This window comes from Podarcis vaucheri (assembly GCF_965113315.1).
Source record: "Podarcis vaucheri genome assembly, chromosome: 12".
NCBI lineage: Eukaryota > Metazoa > Chordata > Lepidosauria > Squamata > Lacertidae > Podarcis > Podarcis vaucheri.
Window position 1 is genome coordinate 56717060 of NC_138750.1, and position 17968 is coordinate 56735027.

The window sequence follows — 17968 nt, forward strand, 5'->3', positions numbered from 1 at the left end:
GGGTTGGACTCGATGGCCCTTGTGGTCTCTTCCAACTCTATGATTCTATGATGGCTGATACCTTTGCTGACTCTAGGAAGCAGGCTTAGTATGGCAGAAATTGTTCATTTGTGTGTGTGTGTGTGAGAGAGAGAGAGAGAGAGAGAGAGAGCGAGAGCGCGCAGGGCCGGATTTAGGATTGATGAGGCCCTAAGCTACTGAAGGCAATGGGGCCCTTTATATGTCCAGCTGTCCTTTGTCAACAACAAATTGTCACTGTTTTTTGTGTTTAATATATGCTATGCGGTAATTTATGGACCTAATAGGTATCTAAAGCCATTTGCAAGTAACAAAATATGTATTTTATCGAAGTAATTGTTGAACTTATCTTATGTTTTGGAAATGTACATCCAGTTTTTTTCCTTTCAATATTTTGAGGGCCCCCAAGAGAGTGGGGCCCTAAGCTATAGCTTGTTTAGCTTATACGTAAATCTGGCACTCTGTGTGTGTGAGAGGGAGAAAGAGAAAGAGAAAGAGAAAGAGAAAGAGAAAGAAGCTAATAGTTTTGTGATAAATAGAGAGGCACATTATTCTCTGGCTGCAAGAAAGATTAGAAAGTGGCAAGAATGTTGCTTGCCCCAAAATGGAAAGAAGTAGAAGTCCTGGCAAAGGAAGAATGGATACAAAAACTTATGGAATACGCAGGAATGGCAAAACCTACTGGAAGAATAAGAAATCAAGATAAACTTTTTATAAAAGAATGGAAATGGTTTATTGAATATTTACAGATAAATTGCCAACAGATGAGGACATTGGCAGGATTATTGTAATAACCTGCTGTTTCATAAGACTATATATATTTAAAGTAGATGAATAAATGAGCAAATTGAGTTCATTTGGATATGCCGAAGACATTAAAAATAAATTTAAGGAACTGCAGAAAGAGGGGGAAGGATGTCAAGTTCTGAAATGTTAAAATGATTGTAAAATCAGTGAAATGTATAAACCTGAAAAGTGTGTGTGTGTGTGTGTATGAAAGATCAGAAAGCGAGAGCTAGATGGTATTGCAATAAGTTGTGCAGGAGATTCGGAGCTTCAACGTGGGTTAAGCTAGGTATGAGCTAGCAGGTAATATTTATGAATTCTGACTCTTTCTTCACATTGTTGGTGCCTTGTTTTATGTAATTACTGTATGGTATGACCTGCAGCCTGGCAAATTGCAGTGGCTGAAATGGCTACGGCCTTTGGTGGATGCCATAAACTCTTTGGTTTGGTAGTAGTTACTGAAAGACCTCTCCTCCTCTTATGAATTTGTCCGGTCCTCTTTTAAAACCGCCCAAGTTGGTGTCCATAATTGCCTCCTTGAGGAGTGAGCCTTAGATCACGTTTGTAATGGATGAGTCAAGGAGGAGGCGTATCAACAGCAATCACCAGTGACAGCTAAGTGCAAGCAACATGTTCAGAGGTGTGTGCTACTGAATACCAGACAATGAACATGACAAAACAGGGGGGATCTGCTACTATAAGCTTCCTGAAGACATCTGTCCTAAACTATTCCTGAAAACTATTCCTGAATGGATGCTTTTGAATTATGGTGCTGGAGGAGACTCTTGAGAGTCCCATGGACTGCAAGAAGATCAAACCTCTCCATTCTGAAGGAAATCAGCCCTGAGTGCTCACTGGAAGGACAGATCCTGAAGCTGAGGCTCCACTACTTTGGCCACCTCATGAGAAGAGAAGACTCTCAGGGATGCCGCACTTCAAGTTTTGGGGAACTTTGGCCCTCCAGGTTTTGCTGAACTACAACTCCCACAACCCCTGGCTGTTGGTTATGCTTGCTGGGACTGATGGGAACTGTAGTTCAGCCACATCGGGAAGGTCAAAGGGTGCCTCACACCTTCCATAGTTGCATCTTCCACTGCAGAACCTGTGATGAGCAGGTGGGGTTAGAGTGGTTGACCTCCAAGGTCCCAGTTCCACCACTTGAAAGGTAAGTAAAGGACCCCTGGACGATTAAGTCCAGTCAAAGGCGACTATGGGGTTGCAGTGCTCATCTCGCTTTTAGGCCGAGGGAGCTGGCGTTTCTGTATAGACAGCTTTCCGGGTCATGTGGCCAGCATGACTAAACTGCTTCTAGCGCAACGGGACGCCGTGATGGAAACCAGAGCACACGGAAACACCGTTTACCTTCCCGCTACAGCGGTACCTATTTATCTACTTGCACTGGTGTGCTTTCAAACTGCTAGGTTGGCAGGAGCAGGGGCTGAGCAACGGGAGCTCACCCTGTCACGGGGATTCAAACCGCCAACCTTCTGATCAGCAAGCCCAAGAGGCTCAGTGGTTTAGACCACAGCACCACCCGCGTCCCTTCCATAACTCCAGGCAACATTCTGCAATCAGGTCATCTTTTCGAAGTGGCCAATACAGTGAGATAAACTTGTCCTGTAATACGTGTCCAGGTGTCTGGCACATTGGTTCAGAGGTCTGGGTTCCTGCTGTCTACTCACAACGCATATAAGCATCTCTTGGGGAAATCACAGGTTTGGCACAGGTAGCTCCTACTTCACGAGATAACCACAGATTCCCCGCACTTGCCATTGCTAGCAGCTCTTAATTTGAACCCCATGGACACACCTGAGCCGAGCCCCATCATTCGTTGCCAGATCTGGGGTTTACTCCTCACAATGCAAAGTAATCCAGAACGGGAGGTGGTCCAGAATTAGCAGAAAAGACTTTTTGGTCTCTGGACAGGGCTAAGATGCCTGGACACGTTTTGATTCAGTTAAGTACTGATTGGGTTCTAGGGTGCTCAGGTAAAAGCATGGGAAATTCCCTGATGATCCTGTCCCCCAGATATTTTGCAAAGCAATCAGTCGGTTGAACATAATGATTAAAGATCTTACAGATTTCCACTCAAAGATGATTTTGGGTCCTGGTAAACAACACTTTCCCCTCTGAAACCCAAACCCTGCCCAATTTCTTGCCCAATTTCACCACTAGATCAAGATATATCTCCAAATGCTGACATTGAGAAGTGGCTATTGCTGGTCCTGGAAGAATTCTGTCAAATTCAAAAACCTATTTCCCTGCCATTCAAGCACAACCACACAATCAAATACAGTCACATTCAGGTGACTGTATCAACAGCCTGTGTCAAAATTTTCACATTTGTCTGTGATGATCAACACTCACATGATATACACTCTTATATAAAGTGCTTGGGGCTGATTGTCGCTGGTTGACCGACTTCTAGTAGCTGAAATCTGGGTTATGCGATTTCCAGGCAGATCTGAAGCACCGAACGGTCAAAACTCAGGAGCAGAGAGGGCTCTACTCTTGCCCAGAGCAAGCAAAGCCGCATGCATATTGAATCGCATCGTTCACCATCTGCACGCTTGATTTGCTTCGGATCGGGGAAGGCGTTTTATCCCCAGTAGCAACCCGGAATTCGCACCTACTTGCAGACACCAAGACATTTGCCCAAGTTGACCACTAGATCAAGATACACCTGGCGAAAGGGAGTGTGCAAAACACACTTGAATATTCCCAAGTGACTACAGCCGACCTTAGATACTTCCTAAAATAGATATAATGCATACACCCCGAGAAAGAAAGGATTCCACATGACAACACACCCAGTGGCTCTTCTTACTTCTTAATTATTTTACTGCGCCGTTTGAAAGCACCCAGCTTCCGCTTCTCCCCACGGGGGAAAACTGAAATAAGTCAATGAACTCTTAGCAAGCCAAACTTAACATGGGAACGTAATTTTGCATCTGTCCTCTTCTGGAACGAAACTCCTCGTTTTCCAGGAAAACACTAAAGGCGGAAACAGTGGGGGGGGGGGGTTACACACGCCTGAGACGTTCATTTCGCCTTGTTTTAAAACTTGTCTTCAGTACTGCTCTTAAAACTATTTTACCTGTTATTGTGGTTTGCCTACCTTGAGACACGCGTAACAGGCAAGAGATAAATAAGCCAGCAGTATTGACTATAATATCTATCATCTATCTATCATCTATCTATCTATCTATATCATCTATCATCTATCTCTCTATCTATCATCTATCTATCTATATCACTATCATCTATCTATCTATCTATCTATCTATCTATCTTTCATTCTGCCACTGAGTTTCCACCAGGACCCATTCCCACCTGCACCCCAAAAGCCCGGAATTCATCCTCCAAGAAAAGCGAAGGCGCACAAACAGAGAGTTGGCTTGGCACTTACTCGTGGTGTTGTACTTGACTCCGTTGAGGAACTCGGGGCAAGGTCTCTCCACCAGCTCCCCGGCGCTGGTCTTGGGCCAGCAGGTCCCGATCTGATCGGTGGTGGCGTTGCAGTAGGGACCTTCAAGTTAAAAGAGAGAAAAGGGAGTGACTGAAACCATCCGCGCTCCGTGCGCCCGGGCGAAGCCGCGCCGGGACCCTCACACCGAGAACCCCTCGAGAGACTCTCCCGGCCCTCTTCGCCCTCCCCTACCATCAAATCCATCCTGCAACAAATCGAGGAGACTGCAGTTCGCATCCAGCTCCTCGATGAAGTACTGGAGGACGATCGTCTCGTTCATGGTGGTCCCGTTCTGGAAGAGGAGGAGGAGGACGAACAAGCTGGGCTGGTGTTCCAGGTTCCTTTCTCCCGTGGTTTTCTTTTGCCTCTTCCCCCTTTGCCAGAGAAGCAAAGCCTACTGGCTACATTCTCTCTCCCTTCCTCCCTGCTTCTGTCTTTTGGAGGGTGGGTGGACCCGACACAGAGAGATCTTCCCAAGCGCTCCTGCTTTAAACAGCAGCTCAGGAGCCAATCAAATCACAGCCGGTTTCTCAGTGAGGGTCTTTCTGCTCTCTCCTGCGCCTCCCTCCTGCTGACATTTGGCTGCTGTCTAATCCTGCTCTGTCCTGGCTATTGAGAGTAAGAGGAGAGGGGAGTCTCTCTCTCTCTCTCTCTCTCTCTCTCTCTCTCTCTCTCTCTCTCTCTCTCTCTCTCTGCGCCTCTCTGTATTGGCTTGATTATCCCTTAAGCGACAAACATTTCCTGCGAAATCGGTGAGAAGCGGTTTCAAGGCGTAGCGCAAGACGAGACCAACCTCCCCTCGTGTCTCTGAAACCGAACTGACTCTTCCCTGCCAGGGAACCATGAGCATCGGTTCCTCCCCGCCCCCGTCAAACTGCTGCAGATCAGGAACCTTGGTGGGCAGCATCTCTCAGTGGCAAAGGATAAAGCACTCTGCACATGCCCCGGGACGCTCGTCTCCCCAGGCAGATTGCAAGCACGGGGAGGGAAAAACAGCCCCGCAGCTTATGGCAGAATTCGAGCTGATCTGAGGGAAATCCGTTTTTAGGGTTTGCTGGGTGTTGCAAGGCTCGGGAGATCTCTTCTCCCGAAGCTGTAGAAGGGAAAGGCAACAGCCAGAGGGGAAGCGATGTAGCTTAGTGGGGGTGGGGCATTTGCTTCGAATGCAGAAGCCATCGGGTTCAATGCCGATGCGGCAGTGTGGTGTAGTGGTTAGGGCATCAGACTAGGGTCTGGGAGACCAGGGTCAAATCCTCACTTGGCCACGAAGCTGGCTGCCTCTCAGTCCCTGCCTCTCAGCCTGTTGTGGGGATTAAATGAGTTGGGGCAGAACCATGCATGCTAGCCTGAGCTCCTTAGAGAAAAAGTCAGGATATAAATGCAATCATAATAATTAATTATAGCTTATGGAACAACCTGAACGGAGCAATTTGTGCATCTGTATTGTTTCTGCATTATTTACGCGTTTTTGGTGTGCACAATTCCCAGCCTTTAAAAATAAACAAACCTTGATGCTAAATAAACAACTGGGATGGAAGTGGGTTCTGGGTGCAAGAAGCAATTCCACATGGGAAGAAGCTCAATTGCCCTGGGACCCACCTCTCAGGATTGTTGTGGGGATTAATTGAGGATGGGGAGAACCATGTGTGACACTTTGAGATCCTAGAATATGAATGCAGTAAATAAAGACAGTGGTACCTCGGGTTAAGAACTTAATTAGTTCCGGAGGTCCGTTCTTAACCTGAAACTGTTCTTAACCTGAAGCACCACTTTAGCTAATGGGCCTCCCGCTGCTGCCGTGCCACCGCCGTGCAATTTCTGTTCTCATCCTGAAACAAAGTTAGTAACCCAAGGTACTATTTCTGGGTTAACAGAGTCTGTAACCTGAAGCGTCTGTAACCTGAAGCGTCTGTAACCAGAGGTACCACTGTACTAGGGAATCCTGAGCTAGAGAAATCAAGGGTCTGACTTTGTAGAAAGCAGCTTCCTGTATTCCAATGTTCTAAGGGGCTCATTGCCTTCCCCCAGCACTGAGTGTGCCGGCTTCCCTCTGGCAAACATCTGATCATGCTGAAATCCAGGAGAGCTGTGATTAATGTAGGCCACACACCCACATTTCAGGGCCTCCACACTCTGTGTTTTCTCTATAATTCAGGAGGGACATGGAAGACAGGGAGGGAGTGCTAAGCCTGAAGTGGGGGGTGGGGTCTTCTAACTCCAAGGGCCACACTGCTTTCTGGGCAACTTTCCAGGGGCCGCATGCAAGTGGGCTCTGAGGCAAAGCAACCAATGTAAATGTTAAATGTAAAGGGACCCCTGAACATTAGGTCCAGTCGTGGCCAACTCTGGGGTTGCGGCACTCATCTTGCTTTACTGGCTGAGGGAGCCGGTGTACAGCTTCCGAGTCATGTGGCCAGCATGAGTAAGCCGCTTCTGGCGAACCAGAGCAGCGCACGGAAACGCCATTTACCTTCCTGTCGGAGCTGTACCTATTAATCTAATTGCACTTTGACGTGCTTTTGAACTGCTAGGTTGACAGGAGCAGGGACCGAGCAACGGGAGCTCACCCCGTTGCAGGGATTTGAACCACCGACCTTCTGATCGGCAAGTCCTAGGCTCTGTGGTTTAACCCACAGCGCCACCCGTAAATGTCACTTCTGTACAATAGGCTCATCTCAATACGCTGGTCTCTCCATCCAGGCAAACAGAAAAGCACGGTGAGAGCTGCAAGTGTGCCCATTTCATTTGCACAAAAGCATTCTGTGAGGGTGCAAAGCAGGGCAAGGGAGGGGTGTGGCCTGGGGGAGGAGGGGTGTGGCTTGAGAGAGGGCGCATGGCCTCTCGTCTTCCCACCCTTCCTGGCGACAGGAGGGAGCCGGAAGTAAATCACAGAAAGAAAGCTGGAGTTAACTCCTCATTAGCAAAACAGGATCCGCACAGGAGTGTCAGGTCTAATGAGCACAGCAACTCAGGTCTTGCCCCAATGAAGCAGTTGCTGGGACTAAAAACTCCTGCCTCCCCACAGCCAGATATCTCTCCTCCTCTCCAGGGTTTTTCCCCCAAGCAATCAGAGACTCTGTCTGTGTATCTGTTTTTGCTCCTCGTGCTTCGTGCCTCTCCTGGTCCCAGGAAACCAGGGGGAGGGGAGCTTGTCACAGCAGGAGGGAGAGACCCCCTTGCTTCTTCACCAGCCTGACTCATCTCTGCCTCTTTGCCTCCTTCTCCCCTGCTTCAGCTTCTGCCTCTGATTCTGGACTGCTCTCTGCCACAGCCTCTTCCTGCTCACTAAAACCTGTGAACTCTTCAGGTTCTGACACCTCCTCTTTCCAGTCTCTTCCTCTGACCCCTCATCATCATCATCCCACCACCACTTCCTTGGCTCTTAGCCTTCTTCTCTTGAGGGTTTCCCAGCTGGTCCCTGTGGGAATGTTCAGGGATGCAGGAGAGGATATATTGTTTGATTATAGCCTTTCCAACTTGTGTTAACAAGTTCACAATTTAGCAGAGTAACATTCCCCCTTTTAAACTCACAGAGGATGCATTTGCTCAGGCTCGCTAAAGCCTCTATAATAACTGTTCTGGTATTTCCCCCTTATTCCCTCCTAAAAGATAAGACAAGACACAGTCTTCTATAAAAGTATAAAAAGAGTTTACTCACTCACATTCTGTTCACAATTGGATCCCAGAAGGCAGACTTATCTTAGAAAAGTAACATACACCTGGAAACTATCTCATAAGGAGACAGTCCCTTTGTCATCCCTTGGCTGGAGCACATGTTGCTTCTTCGATGCATGTAGTCACAGAGAGAGAGATGGCTGCCCTGCCCTGTGCTTTGGTCGTTACCTGCACAGGTGAGGTCATGCCCACCTCTAGTCACATGCAGAGGAAGTCTGTCCCAGCCCAGAAGGAAACAGGAAGTTTACCTGCTGGCTGGACAAACATTCCTCCCCCTGTGTAAACATGTTCACTCTAGGAATGTTGTACTTGACTGCTCTTGTGTTTCACATCCCACAGTTCCTCCCACCATTCCTCTACATCCAACCAGCCCATGACAGGCAACGGCAGAGGAAGCCGCTCGGGTGCCTGGGGCGGTGTGCCCAGGGGCAGGGGGAGCCACCCATAGGAGCCACCCACTCGGCAGCCCTACGGCTGGGGGGGGAGGAAGTGGGTGGGCCGTTTGGGTAGCATGGAGCCTGCGCGTGCCCAAGCCAGGAGAGACGTGTGGCTTGGGCTCGCTGCAGGCCCTGAAGTCAGTGCCACCCGGCATTTTGTCACCCCCTCAGTGGTGACACCCGGAGTGGCCCGCACCCACCGCACCCCCCTTCCTCCGCCCATGATGATGTTAGGATATTTCCATTCCACCTTAAAAGGGAGCAGGCTTTGTGAGTCAGAGGGTCTGCATATTTCCTGTTTCACAGGATGTTTCTGTTGTGTCTTTTGTTTTCACTCTCTCTGTGTCAGAGACACTGAAGCAGGCAGTCATGTTTTTCTTTGTTCTGATCAACGCAGAATAAAACTTATAAATAATGCTCTCCTGAGTGCGACTTCTGCTGTGCATTATCTGCTGATAGAGAGTGTGCATCGGCTCTAGAATGTGGCAGGCTATTTCTGGAGCTCATGTCACTAATTGCTGATACTGCGTCCCTACGGGAGATCGATGGATCGTCCGGCAGCCGGCTTGGGGGCCATGATGGAGTTTATCTCCCTGGCAGTATCCCAACAGATGACAGGTAGAAAAGACTTGAGAAGCACCTTGAACACAGCATGGCTGCTCGCCTCCCTGCCCTGGGGTGGAGAAGACAAGCAGCAACGTTTTGAGGAGTGTCCTGGCTCTTCCGGAGTTAAGTGAGGGCGGGGGGCATTCTAGCAATGGTGAAAGTTGGGGGGCAGGGAGTGGAACATTCCTGCTTCACCTCAGATGGCGAAATGGCACGGGCCTCCCCCTATCTCTGAAGCAAGGAATTCGAAGATATTGACAGCACTGTTCCCTTGCGTGGCAATGCCCTGCACTACTAGAGTCTGATCACGGGCCTCACTTCCCCTTGTTATCAACAGAGAAGGAGCACACAAGGGCTGCTTGGTTAGGGTTACCAGACGTCCCTGGTTCCCATGGACAGTCCCCAAATCTGCAAATCTGTCCCCGGACAAATTCCATCCCTGGAATGTGGCCAGATTTGCAAATCTGAATCCGAGACCAGGGAGAAGAGTCGGTGGAAGAAGACTGGAGGAAATTTAAAATTTATTTGCAGAAACACTGTAAAATTTTTGAATGCTGATGACATTGAAATGAATTGAAGGGGCTCTAGCAACAAGGCAAAAAGTATGAGGGGATTAATAATAGATAAACTAATAGATTATGAATTTGCTGAACCAAATTTAAAAAGGGATACAAAAATGGGAGACGTGAGGAAGTCAGGAAAATAAGTTAACTAAAGTGGAGAGATTAAGAAAGAGGGAAATTTTGTTTTTCTTGTATATGTGTTTTTTTCTTTTTTTGTGTTTAATGTTTGTATTTTTGTACTCTGTATTTTTGTATTTTGTATCTGTTTTGCTTTTGTTTTTTCTAAACTTTTCTATCGATAAAACCTAATAAAATATTATAAAAAAAACACAACAGATTTGCAAATCTGTCCCCGGGAAACGTGGCAGCGGCAGCCTCGGCAGCCCAGAGCCAGCCTGGTAGCACAGTTGTCTCTGGCTGGTTCCGGACTGCTGACTGCCGCTGCCACTGCCAAAGGGGAACCGGGGACACCGAGCGGTACAGATCTCCTGCCCCCTTCTCCCTTTGTTTTGACTGATGGGGGAGGCTCGGGAGTTGCGGGTGGGCGGTTGTTGCCCAGGAGGGGCGCAAGGCATGTGGTTTCTCTGCCAGGCAAAGTGCAAAGCCCTTCTTTCGCACCCTGTGAAACATAAATGCGCAGAAATTTTTAAAAACTGGGCAAGGGCGCACCACCTGCCCATGACTCCTGAGCCGCCCCCAATCTCCTGTTTCCTTCCCCATTTGTTTTGACAGATTGGGGGAGGCTCAGGAACCATTGCCCAGGTTTTTTTTAAAAAAAACTCTGTGCATTTATGTTTCACAGGGTGTGAAGGAAGGGCGTTGCACCTTTATGCAATATGCATGTGTGCTTGGACCCAGGGTCTTTTGCCTCACCACCCCTCACTACTGACACCCTGTTGCTACTCAGCTTCCAAAAAAAAAAAAAAAGAGTGTCCCCAGATTCATTGGAAAAATAACAACTGGTAACCATATGTTTGGTTGCATTACACAATTATGCCATGGGACAGAGACTCGCCTGAGAGTTTACAAGGTGCCTGCTGGTTGCTAAGTGATAGTGTCCTGCCCTCCCAATTACTAAGCCTTGCACCTTTCATCGCACACTGAAATCCCACAATGTTACCCGCTATGCATGTGCATGGATACATATTGCAACGAGTTCAATTAGCTAAACGGCTTGAATAATGAGAGTGTTTTGATGGGATTAGATCCCTGATGTGGGGCTGCTGGCAGTGGCATCACCTCTGGGTCATGTTAACACGAGGGAGACCCCACTGAAAGGTGTGGGGCATTGTAAGAAGGGGAATGCCTTGGGTAGCTAAGCCGGTGTTCATCTTTGTAATTTTGGCTCAGCATTACCCAGCGTTGGGAATTGAAATGTCAGCCGGGGTTCCGTGAGGAATGTTCTGAACTTAAGTCCTGCTAGATCATGGGTAGGCAAACTAAGGCCTGGGGGCCGGATCCAGCCCAATTGCCTTCTAAATTCAGTCCGTGGGTGGTCCGGGAATCAGTGTGTTTTTACATGAGTAGAATGTGTCTTATTTAAAATGCATCTCTGGGTTATTTGTGGGGCATAGGAATCCATTCATCCCCACCCCCCAAAAAATATAGTCCAGCCCCCCACAAGGTCTGAGGGACAGTGGACCATCCCCCTGCTCAAAAAGTCTGCTGACCCCTGTGCTAGATCATATCAAACCACCTGGTCCAACATTCTTTCTTCCTATTGGCTGAAAGGATGCTTCAGAGAAGTTCACAAGCAGGGCATGAAGCCAATAGCCCTATTCTTCCATTCCCACCAAAGCAAGTGGTGCTAAGAACATAGGAGGAGTCTGCTAGATGTAGCCAATGGCCCATCTAGACTTGCGTTCTATTCTCACAGTTGCCAGCCAGTTGCTTGAGGGAAAGCTATACGCAGGAGCCAAACACAGGAGCCCTCTCTCCTCCTGTGGTCTCCAGAAACTGGTACTCAAAAACATTACTGTCTCCGACTGTGGAGGCAGAGCATGGACATCATGGCTGGTACCCATCAGTAGCCTTCCCCTCCATGAATTGGTTCAATCTTCTTTTAAAGCCATCCAAGTTGGTGGCCATCAGTGCCTCCTATGGGAGTGTTCCACTTTCTCAATGCCATACATTGTTTCATGAACTTCAATAATGCCATTTTTCTACACTAACATGTCCCAGATGCTGCAACCTTTCCTCATAATGGATCTACTCCAGCTCCTTGATGATGATGATGACGACAACAACAACAACAACAACAACAAGTACAACAACAACAACAACAACAACAACAACAACAAGTACAGTCATACCTCAGGTTAAATATGCTTCAGGCTGCATTTTGCGGTGACCCAGAAGTAACGGAACGGGTTACTTCCAGGTTTCACCGCTCGCGCATGCGCAGATGCTCAAAATGATGTCACGCGCATGCGCAGAAGCAGCAAATCATGACCCGCGCACGCGCAGACTTGGGTTGTGTTCTGCTCAGTATGCGAACGGGGCTCCGGAACGGATCCTGTTCGCATCCAGAGGTACCACTGTATTCAATTATGGGGTGTCAGAGTTTTTAGGGGGCTAACCAGGCTGGGATAGTTGGGATAGCAGGCTTGTTGGTTTTTGAATGTCTGGCGTAGATTTTTTTCAATTTCGTTGTTCTATATGGGACAATGACAATAAAGATTATCGTCTCGTAACAACAATAACAACTTATTTATATGCCACCCATCTGAGTGGGTTTCCCCAGCCACTCTGAGCGGCTCCCAACAAATTAAAACACATTAAGACATCAAACATTAAACACTTCCCGATACAGGGCTGCCTTCACACGTCTTCTAAAGGTTGCATAGTTCCTTATCTCCTTGACATCTGATGGGAGGGCGTTCCACAGGGCGGGTGCCACTACCGAGAAGGCCCTCTGCCTGCTTCCCTGTAACCTCACTTCCTGCAATGAAGGAACCACCAGAAGGCCCTCGGAGCTGGACTTCAGTGTCCAGGCAGAACGATGGGGGTGGAGATGCTTCTTCAGGTATACTGGGCCAAAGCCATTTAGGGCTTTAAGACATAACTCCGTGCCATCCAATATCCTTCCTTCCTTTGATTTTGATGAGGTTGTATCTCATAATTTGCATACAGAATGTCAGGTACTGGAATGAGGGGGACTGGACTGAGGAGGAATGGTGGAGACCGTGCCCCCTCCTCTTGAACCTTCCAGATAAGGGGAAGATATTGATTTGCGGCAGTGCTTTGAGGAAGGTCACAGCTCAGAGACAGGTGAACAGAAGAGTTGGGAGGAGTTGGGAGAAGAGAGGGGAGAGACAGAGCAGCCAGCTGACACGTTATCACTGGACAGCATTCCTGACTTCCCTTCTCCCAGAACCCGGCGTGCATTGAAAGTGAAAGAGCAAAAGACTCAGAGACAATTAACCCCTGGTGGCCACCGTAAAGGGAAATGCTGTTGCTAAGAAGGGAGTGTGGAGGAGCCCAGTTGGAGCAACGCCATTGTCCGAGTGGTTGCCCCTCTGTATATCTCTGTGAATTGTGAATAAATACATTGGTAAGAAGAACGTTGAAGACTCCCTGGAAAAGACCCTGATGTTGGGAAAGATTGAGGGCACAAGGAGAAGGGGATGACAGAGGACAAGATGGTTGGACAGTGTTCTCGAAGCTACCAGCATGAGTTTGACCAAATTGCGGGAGGCAGTGGAAGACAGGAGTGCCTGGCATGCTCTGGTCCATGGGGTCACGAAGAGTCAGACACGACTAAACGACTAAACAACAACAAGAACAACGTTTTGTTTTTCCATTTCCGGCATCCAGTCGGGAAGGAGGATGATTGGAGTCCTTTTGAAGTCTGACACAGAAGATCCCAGGTGCAATCCTAGTTTCCAAACAAGACTGGGAGAGTCCTTTCTCTGAAACCACAGAGAGCTCCTGAGAATCAGTGTGGACATCATAGCTGCTAGTCAGGATGGTTATATTCTGTCTCCATAGTTGCAATGCTTCTGAATGCCTGTTGCTGGAAACTGCAGGAGGGGAGAGGAACTTGAATTCTGCTAATGCATTTCCTACTGGCAATTGTTCAGTCCCTGTGAGAGCAGGGACCTGGAATAGACAGGTCATTGGCCTGATCCACCAACATCTTCTTATGTTCTTAATGAACCGGATAGACCAAAAGTCTGAGGCACCTTCCTGCACTACTTGCTGTGCTGGGCCCGGGGTTAACCCATGAAACGCAGTCCAGGACGGGTCCAGAATCCGAAGGCTCCGCTAGGAGTCAGACCGACAGGGTCAAGGCAGGACACGAGGCAGGAAACCAGGCAAGGACAGGTACAGGATCTCAGGCAGGATCTGGTATACACCAATGTTGCTCCCGCAACCTGGGGCAAGGTCCGACAGCCTTTTATCTTTGTTGGGGTAGTGGCCGGTCCTGATCTCCCGGCAACTCACCTCCCTGTTTTGCCCAAAGGCGAGCACTCCTCCTGTGAGTACTCAGGTCTCTCCTTCTCTCAGACCTCAGTCTCTGCAGCTCGGGAGATGTCAGTGGGTTACTAGACCCAGGGGCTGCCTCAGCCTCCCCTGACCCAACTGGTAGTGAAGCAGCTATAAGTGATGGCCCAGCTGAAGGCAATGAGGTAATCCCTGCATCTGGAGCCAGGGCAGGCTCCGGCCCCTGACTCGGCCCAGCTGGTGTTTGTTGCAGGGGAACCTGTGCAGACTGGGACTCTTCAGGATCAGGCCCCAGACTTGGTTCAGATGATGCCTGAGGCAAAGGATCTGGTGCAGACTGAGTCTCCTCTGGTTCCGAGTCTGAGCCCGAGTCCCAGGCCATCACACTCGCTGGTGAAAGCTGCAAGGTCCCAGAATCAGGGACCACCAGCCAGATCTTAGGCAAATAGAATAGCAACTTTTTGACTCCCAACACTACTGATGAAGAGCAGTTTGGCCATCACTGAAAATACAGGTGGGAGCTCAGAGGGACCCTTCATCTCTGAAACAGTCAGGTATTGCTTATGTTCTTGGTTGTCACAGCCTTATCTAACTCCCTTCCTTGACGAGCGCTTGTCTTTTTCTTAGCTGACAAGCTGGCATCTGCAGCGCAAGCAGATTCCTATTACGGAATGAAAAATGACAACCTGGGAGGGTTTGTCAAGGAAAAAATAAAAACAAATAAAGTGTCAATATGCAGATTCCTCGCAGTAATTCTTCACGCTGCAACAAAAACGGGAAAGAAATATTTACTGCTTTCAGAAGAAGAGACTGCAATAGGGCAAATATTTTATTTTGTTTTAAAGAGAATGATTCACAACAACACCCTGGCTATATTTTATCCGGGGGTGAGCACATTTTGCCATTCCCCAGTCCTATAAAAACTGTGCGAGTGAATCCTATTACATGAGAAGAATTATGTTAGTCGTGCTGGGAAACTATAAAGAAACTGCGCCAAAATGATATCTGGGCACAACATTGTCAATTTTTGAAGCTAACCCATTAAAAGGTGCTAAGAATGAATGCGTGAAAAACCACTATATTGAACCTTGCATTATTCCACCCTCATTTTTCTATTAGCTTCTTTGCATTTTAAGTAGCACTGCAGTTTTTGTGATGGTGTTTTGGCCTAGGATGCAGTGAATACACAGTGTGAAGGGCAGACACATTTCCCCAACCTGGGGGCTGCCAATATTGCGTACTCCAGGTGTGGATGGACTTTGAGTCCCATCATCCCTGACCATTGGCCATGCTGGCTGGGGCTGATGGAAGGTGGAGTCCCACATCTGGACCCTCTTTGCTACGCCTGGCCCTCTCCATCGTCGCACACGCAATTGGGTCAGAGAAAACGTGTTCTCCCTAGCAGAGAGCGCGTGGCGTGTTGTGGTGGGGGATACAAGCCACCCCATTGTTGCTGGGTGGATTTGTGGAGCGACCCAGGCAGTGAATTGGTTAATCGGGTCGCTGGGGAGAACTGCTTGTTGCCAATTTTGAAGGAGGGGTCAGAGGTTTTAAATACTGGTGGCCCAACTTTGAGCATTCTCTTGGCTGCTTTCACCGGATCACCTGCCCACCCTCCCTGTATTGGGGGGGGGGGTGTTCGCTTGACCTTGCTATGCCTGTCATGGGGTCGTCCGCTTTGAGGCAGGGGCCTGGTAGGAATTTGTCCATTTGGCTGATTGGCTGGTGCCATTTGGTTTTGCCTACTGGTTAGCAAATCGTCACAACTTGTAAGGTTGGCGGTTAGGCATTGGTTCAAATTGGTTGGTGGAGGGGTAAGTGCCTACCCCTCCAATGGTGGTGTGGAAAGGGAATTCTGTTAAAGGAATCCAGGGGCTTGCCATTCTTTTCATCCTTGTCCCTGGCATCGGACTTGGGTCGTGCAAGCCACCAGGAGCATGAGGGTGAGAAGTGAGGGACTGAGGCCCAGCTTCATTTTCTCCCCAAAATTTGTTTCCCGCACTGGCTTTTGCTGGAATCCGGAAGTCAGTTCTGTCCCCTGGGCAAGGACAGATAGTCGGAACCAATGCCTAAGCAAACACTCACTTGGATGTATTTAAAGAAAGTTGTGGCCAAAATCATGCCAAAAACCCAAACCAAAATTGATGTGTGATGTGTGAGTTATTGGGGGGGGGGTGGCTTGGGGACCTCGATACGCAAGTGCATTGCAAAACTAGGGAGAATATGATTTGCAGAAGTGCGCCTGCAATACAATTTGTGCATTGTTTCAGGATGTGCCAAGGATTCGGATCCACAACAAAGTGGCAATCAAACCAAAGTGCTGCCCTAACTCTCCCCCCCCCCTCCGGGGTCCAGTAATTCTTTTCTTTTCTTTTTAAAATCAAAGTTGTCAGCTATCCTGTGGAGTTATGTCGGCTGAAGCACCGGCAAGGCGTTATTATGGAATTAGTGATTCTGCATGATGAATTCCACATAATTAAGCATTGGAAAATCGATCTCTGCAGATAAGAGTCAGATCCATTTCCTTGCCATTAAGAAGCTGTTATTAGAACAGCTCCGACGTGACTTACCAGGCGACGCAGGAACTTTGGGATAAAGAGAAAGGGCAACCCAGGGGCCATATTTGGGGAAACACATTTGTTGCAGCAGGCAGAAAGATAACAAGCATCTTGGCAATGGGAGCTTCTGAAATGAGTGGAAATTGCAGAGGTGCTAATCTGGTGTTGGCCCTGTTTCAAAACTGCCAGTTCCATGCAGTGCTCTCTCCATGGCCACCACAAAATAGAAGTCCCCAGCATGTTTGGAAGCCAAGCCTTATGAGAAACAGTTGATACAGCGGTACCTCGGGTTACAGACGCTTCAGGTAACAGACGCTTCAGGTTACAGACTCTGCTAACCCAGAAATAGTACCTCGGGTTAAGAACTTTGCTTCAGGATGAGAACAGAAATTGTGCAGCAGTGGCGCAGCGGCAGTGGGGGGCCCCATTAGCTAAAGTGGTGCTCCCGGTTAAGAACAGTTTCAGGTTAAGAACAGACCTCCAGAATGAATTAAGTTCTTAACCCGAGGTTCCACTGTATTGTTATTGTTGTTGTTGTTTAGTGGTTTCCGACTCTTTGTGACCCCAAGGACCAGAGCACGCCAGGCACTCTTGTCTTCCACTGCCTCCTGCAGTTTGGTCAAACTCATTCTGGTAGCTTCGAGAACACTGTCCAACCATCTCGTCCTCTGTCGTCCCCTTCTCCTTGTGCCCTCCATCTTTCCCAACAGCAGGGTCTTTTCCAGGGAGTCTTCTCTTCTCATGAGGTGGCCAAAGTATTGGAGCCTCAGCTTCAGGATCCATTCTTCCAGTGAGCACTCAGGGCTGATTTCCTTCAGAATGGATAGGTTTAATCTTCTTGCAGTCCATGGGACTCTCAAGAGTCTCCTCCAGCACCAGAATTCAAAAGCATCCATTCTTCGGCGATCAGCCTTCTTTATGGTCCAGCTTTCACTTCCATACATCACTACTGGGAAAACCATAGCTTTAACTATACGGACCTTTGTTGGCTAGGTGATGTCTCTGCTTTTTAAGATGCTGTCTAGGTTTGTCATTGCTTTTCTCCCAAGAAGCAGGCGTCTTTTAATTTCGGGACAGCTGCCACCATCTGCAGTGATCATGGAGCCCAAGAAAGTAAAATCTCTCACTGCCTCCATTTCTTCCCCTTCTGTATACCTTTCCCAAAGAGCCAGAGGCATTTTTGCTCGGCTTGATGGGAAATGAGATTACGAAGATAGACCAAAGACTATTTATGTATGCCACAGTTGCAGTGAGGACTTTGTTAGCCCCAAAGTGGGAATTACAAGAAATTCCTACTATTGCGGAGTGGCAGGAGAAGAGGATGGGTTTTGCTGAGTTGGCCAAACTGACTTGCAGGATCCAAGACCAGGACGATCAGAAATTCCAGAGAGACTGGAGTAAATTTACTGT

General features: G+C 48.3%; 1 protein-coding gene across 4 annotated transcripts in view; it reads right to left on the reverse strand.

Annotated features, from left to right (window-relative positions):
- The window catches only part of CRHR2 (corticotropin releasing hormone receptor 2), a 201264-nt gene that overhangs the window by 134583 nt on the left and 48713 nt on the right, over positions 1 to 17968 (reverse strand). For 2 of the 4 annotated variants that reach the window (XM_082192528.1, XM_082192531.1), the window contains one exon: positions 4214 to 4333. In XM_082192528.1, coding sequence (XP_082048654.1) covers positions 4214 to 4333 — 120 coding nt within the window. Of the gene's footprint in view, positions 1 to 4213; positions 4334 to 4465; positions 5058 to 17968 lie in introns of those variants that run through there. The other 2 variants (XM_082192530.1, XM_082192529.1) reach the window with 2 other exon arrangements.